Below are 5,241 nucleotides of genomic sequence, written 5' to 3'. Positions count from 1 at the left end.
CTAAGCTCAACGCCGAGGCCCCAGTAACTGGTACGAAGCACACAGGAGGTGCTCGCTAAGTATTTTCTGCCTAAGAGAATGAATTCATTAACTGTTAAACGGGGCGGTGAGTAGAAGAGTCGAAGAGACCAGGCCAAGGAGAGCTCCAGCTTGCACGTGATAAATCAAGAATGACCGGGAAGAAGGCCCCTCGGTGGGGAGAGAAGGAATGAGACTTATCTGGCTGAGTCTGTATTTCGTGCCAGAAGCTGAACTCATGTTGTCAGCTTTACCGCTCACAGTGGACTTCTCTCAGAATCGAAAGCAGCCCACTTTACAGATTCAAAACCTGAGGGTCACGCAGATAAAGACCACTTCTCCCGGTCACACCAGCTCGTGAACAGAAGTGCTAGGATGCTCACTCGGTCCACCTGGCCACACTTTTCACGCTGTCTCTCTCTCCCGTCCTGTAACCTTGGTTAGTCTGTCATACGTGGCTGAGTTGAAGAATGATGGACACAGAGAGAGCTCAGAACAAGAGTAACCAAGCTGAGTGAGGGAGGCCTAGGATGCCCGGTAAGATTTAGAGACGCCTCGAAATCCATCTGGGTCATGGCTAGAGAGAAAGGATCTTTCTTCCAAAGCTCCAGTAATCCCCCCAAACCTGTGTTGCACAGAGACCCTGCCCCAAAGTCCACTCAAAGGACGTGCAGAGCAGAGGCTCCAGGCTGTTCTCAGCGGGACATCTCATGCTAATTTACATAATTTGATTTACATAAATTGATACTTTTGACAGCCTCACATGAAAACAGAAAATAAAAGAAAGAAAGTGAACCCAATCCCTGGAGCCAAAATCCTTGCATGCCAGAAGTCAGACCAGCCACCCGAAATCTATCTTCCACCACGGCTAGAAAAAGCCCTCTGGGGTGGGGACTGGCTTATGTGCCCCGACTCCCTCAGCCTCCCATGTGAAATTCTCTCATAGCTCCTCCTGGACGAGTAGACAGATTGTCAATAAGTCTAAACTCCTCCATCTGACGTGTAATGCGAACCATTACCTGGCCCTGCCTACCCGTGTGGGACCATCTCCCCCCGCCCCGGCCGCAGAGCCCACGGCTGCGGGCCGCTGACTTCGAGTCCCGGCCTAGGTGGGATCTTGAGGAAAAATACAGCTTCGACGCAGGGGACCTGCAGACGGCGCGTTTTTGCCACTGGCCCTGCTCTGTGTCTCCTTGCTCCGAAGCCCCTCCTGGCAGACCACCCGCCCCCGCCCTCTCCTTCGCCTCCCAGGCTCCGCTCCCACCCGGTCCCCACCCCGTCCCATCCTTCTTTCCTGTAGTGGCTGAAGTAGGGGAGGACAAGGCAGGTCCCAGAATCCCGGCCCGGGCAGCACGGGAAGGTGTGAGCCTATTCTGGACCCCCTAGAATGTCTGCAAGCTCATCAATCGGGGTGACAGGATGTGACGTGTTCTGGGGTTTAACACCGGAAGCCCCATCTTCTGGCAAGGCAGCGGGTGTGGAGCGGGCAGAGACTGATGGACAAAGATACCCCACCTGGGGCTCGGCCCTGGTGCCTGGGACTGCCTTGTCCTCCTGCAGAGACATCCTCACAGTTTCTCTCTCTGACATCGCCAAAAGCAGCCTGGGCCCACACGCACAGGAGGGCAGCATTCAAAGTGTGCACGATTACACTCACAGCTGCAACCACGCCCGCGACAGCGCACGGGGACACAGACGTGGCAGGCTGTTCTGTTTCTCTCACAACTGCAAAGGAGTGTTTGCCTTGAGGGCCAGGAACTGCCCCTTTTCTGGGAACCTTCAGGGCCACGGTGGCCTGGGGATGGGCTGGACGAGGTGGCAGAGGCCGACACTTTGAGGCCTGCTGTCTGCCCGGCCCCCAGTTCAGCCCCGGGGGCCGTGGCCACCCCCTGCCTCGGCCTCTCTCTGCTTGACCCACCCTCCTGCACATAGAAATGCCCCAACTCTGTGAAGGTGAGAGCCTCCAAATCCCTCCGGCTCCGGAATCTCTTTCTGCCCAACCTCACCCTCTTCCTGGACTCTAGATGCTTCGGCCAGAGCGAGTGGAGCCGCCTGCAGCACTTCGTGCCTCCCTTTGGCTTCATGGAGCTCAATCACTCCTGTGAGTCGAGGTCTTGGGGAGCCTGGCTGCGCCCTCGGCCGTGGCGGAGGGTGGCTGCCTCTCGCCTCTTCGCTGAGGACCACCAGCCCCGGGAGAAAGGATGGGCGGGACCCCTGGCCCTCCCAGGGCTCTGAATGGAGACCCCCTTGTTCCAGTGGTGCAGAAGGTGGTGACTCGCTTCCCTCCAGGGCCCCAGCAGCAGCTGCTCCTGGCCAGCCTCCCTGCTGGGGCCCCCGGAGCATCAGCTGCGCCATGCTGGGCAATGGGAGCATCCTGAACAACTCGGGCGTGGGCCGCGAGACAGACAGCCATGACTACGTGTTCCGGTGAGCTGGCCCTCGCCCAGCCGCCCCCCGGCCACTCTCCTGCAGAGACAGGCTCTTCTGAGGGAGCCGACGGGGCGTTCCACGCCTGTTTCTGGAAGGTGGCGTTCCTGGCTCTCTGGAGAGCGCCTGTGTGTGACGGCTGCCGTCTCTCCTCCTCTCCCCGCCCACCTGCATGCGTCTCACCCCTGCACTCGTGTGCTCTGTCTGACTTGTCTTTCTGCACAGCCTGAGCGGAGCTGTCACCGAGGGCTACGAACAGGACGTGGGTGCTCGGACGTCCTTCTACGGCTTTACTGCCTTCTCTCTGACCCAGTCGCTTGTCATATTGGGCCGTCAGGGTTTCCGGCACGTGCCCCTGGGGAAGTGAGCCTAGGGGAATGGGTTTGGATGAGGGAGCACCCAGGCGAGAAAGGCAGCTGGGCACCCTGGGCCTGGAGTCTGTGGTCGGTACGGGCTCCGTTCATACTCGGGGCGAGAGCCGGGAGGACAGCCAGGCACCTGCCGCTGGGCAGTCTGGAGTGGGAGCCGGGCCACCGCAGGCAGCAGTCCCCGACCGCTCGGTGTCCTCGGTCCTCAGGACATCCGCTGCCTGCACTTCCTGGAAGGCACCTGGGACGATGAGTGGCTGGAGGCTGCTCCTGAATCAGACCCTGGTGAAAAAGAGTCTTTTCTGGTTCAGGTAGCCACTGCCTTGTCCCCTTACCCAGGCTGAGCCGTGCAGTGAGCAGCTGTGCAGGGTGGGAGAGGTGGGGACAGTCTCAGCTGTCACATGCCCACGAAGCTGATGTGGCCCCCACTGGGCGAGGTAAGAGCGCTGAGCCTGAATGACCGCCCCTGCCCATAGGCACAGGCCCCAGGAGGCTTCTTGGGAAGACTTGCGATTGGACAGGTACCTGTTGCTGCGTCCAGACTTCCTCCCATATGTGAAGAACAGGTGTGAGTGGAAAGCACAGAAGTGGCTAGATCCTCCCCACCCTTGCGGCTTCCTGATGGTTGGGGGGCTGGGGTACTTCACAGGTTCTTGAGGTCTAAGACCCTGGATACCGTCCACTAGAGAATATACTGCCCCACCACTGGGGCCCTCCTGCTGCTCATCGCCCTTCAGCTCTGTGGCCAGGTGAGGTTCTGTGGCCAGGTGAGGCCCTGTGGCCAGGTGAGGCTCTGCTTCAGGAGCAGGAGTACCTGGGGAGGCAGCTGTAGGGTACGCCTGGCCTGCCTACCATGAGGCAATGGCTGGGCTGGGTGCACACCCCTGGGGGTGGATGCATGCATGTGTGCAAGTGCACCCAGGGGCCTGCAGCAGACTCCGAGGGACGGAACCCAGATAAAGGGACCCGCCCCCAGCAGAGTTAGCCCGCGAGGGGCAGCGTGGGAGGGAGCGACGGGCAGGCCGCTTCTCCTCCAACCTTCCCCAGGCGAGTGCCTACGGCTTCGTCACCGAGGGCCACCCAGGCTTCTCTAACCACTACTGTGACACGTCATGGAGGAAGACGATCTTTTACATCAACCACGACTGCGAGTTAGAGAGAACGCTCTGGAAGCGGCTACACGACGAAGGTATAATTCGCCTCTACCAGCGTCCCGTAACTTCCACTCCAAAGAGCTGATTGGAGCTGGGCTGCGTCGCTCCTCAGCTGTTCCCCGGCGGGACCGGCTCCAGGCCACTCCGGACTTCCGAGGGGACATTCGTACCAAGGAGGAGGATGGCTGAGGCCTTGGAGACCTTGGGAAGATGCCGCAGGTTCTGCTCCTCTCTTAGACCAAGAACTTTTAACTAAACGAGGTGACGAGCAGCCTATACCACAGATCTCTGCTGGAAATCACCCTTCATCGTCCAAAAGCTACTTGGCATGGAGGAAAGAGCTAGAATTTACGGAAACACAGATTTGAGTTCGAATTCCACATCTTCTTCTTTAGCAATTGTGAAATCTTGAAGGCGCTACTTAATCTCGCTCAAGAGTCTAAAGGACACCTCCAGAGGTTGTTTTATTCTAGAAGGGTCTTCACCTCTCCTTGTCTTTGAGCTATTAGAAACCGTCTGGGTGACAGAAAACTGATAGCAATAGAGGTGGTTCTTGTCCATGGAGATACAAATAAACTTTGTGCGGCGAAGATGCAGTGACCCGTTTTGTGCCTGTTCGCAGACTCGCCTTAGCGTCCCCGATGGCCCCGAGCGTGCGCGTCTGTACTAAGGGTTCCACTTGACCGGCGTCTGCATCTTATTAGTTCCTTCATTAATGAATGAGTTAAATAAAACCTTTGACATAATGTGCATTTTATAGTTGTATGAGAGTCATTATTTCACCCTTTAAAAAAAAAATCCCTTAACATTTTCTTAGGCTACTGTTTCCCAGTCTGCGACATGACTTTTAACCCATTTCACGAGGATTTAAAAAAATTGCTGTCTGTAAAATGCCTGACATAACAAGGAACTAGCTTTGCTTCCCTTTTCATTCTTCTCTTCTCCCGTCAATGTGCATTTTCTCAAACCCCACGATGAGAATTTGGGCTCAACCAAAGATATTTCGGTTCATCTTACATCTTTGAGCTCTAGCTCCAGGGTTTGGACTCTGAAGCCCAGAAGAACTCTAAAGATGCTAAACAGAATGTGGGCCCTCAGTGAGGGCCTAAAAGGCAAACAAAAAAGTAGAAGCAGCCAGCTTCCTTTTAGACAATGCTCAAAAGCTAATTCATACCCACAGGACCGATTTGCTCTGATCAGAAAGGATGCAGTACCAGCTCAGGGCAGCAGGGGGTGGCATCTCCGCACCCGCTTTTCTTTTTCATGTCTTCCCA

The 5,241-nt window shown here is 56.5% G+C and overlaps 1 protein-coding gene across 1 annotated transcript in view; it reads left to right on the top strand.

Moving 5' to 3' along the window:
* ST6GALNAC1 (ST6 N-acetylgalactosaminide alpha-2,6-sialyltransferase 1) overlaps positions 1-4,052 on the top strand; it is an 11,419-nt gene extending 7,367 nt beyond the window's left edge. Inside the window, 10 exon segments of the mRNA XM_011362076.1 lie at positions 1,087-1,176; positions 1,951-2,119; positions 2,275-2,349; positions 2,352-2,445; positions 2,671-2,812; positions 3,023-3,075; positions 3,077-3,124; positions 3,290-3,379; positions 3,463-3,567; positions 3,866-4,052. Of these exon segments, the coding sequence (XP_011360378.1) occupies positions 1,087-1,176; positions 1,951-2,119; positions 2,275-2,349; positions 2,352-2,445; positions 2,671-2,812; positions 3,023-3,075; positions 3,077-3,124; positions 3,290-3,379; positions 3,463-3,567; positions 3,866-4,052 (1,053 nt within the window).
* Positions 4,053-5,241: the final 1,189 nt, after the last annotated feature.

Source organism: Pteropus vampyrus, unplaced genomic scaffold, assembly GCF_000151845.1.
Source record: "Pteropus vampyrus isolate Shadow unplaced genomic scaffold, Pvam_2.0 Scaffold72, whole genome shotgun sequence".
NCBI classification, from domain to species: Eukaryota; Metazoa; Chordata; class Mammalia; order Chiroptera; family Pteropodidae; genus Pteropus; species Pteropus vampyrus.
Note: the sequence above shows the minus strand (reverse complement) of the source record. Positions and strands in the feature narration are given on the sequence as shown.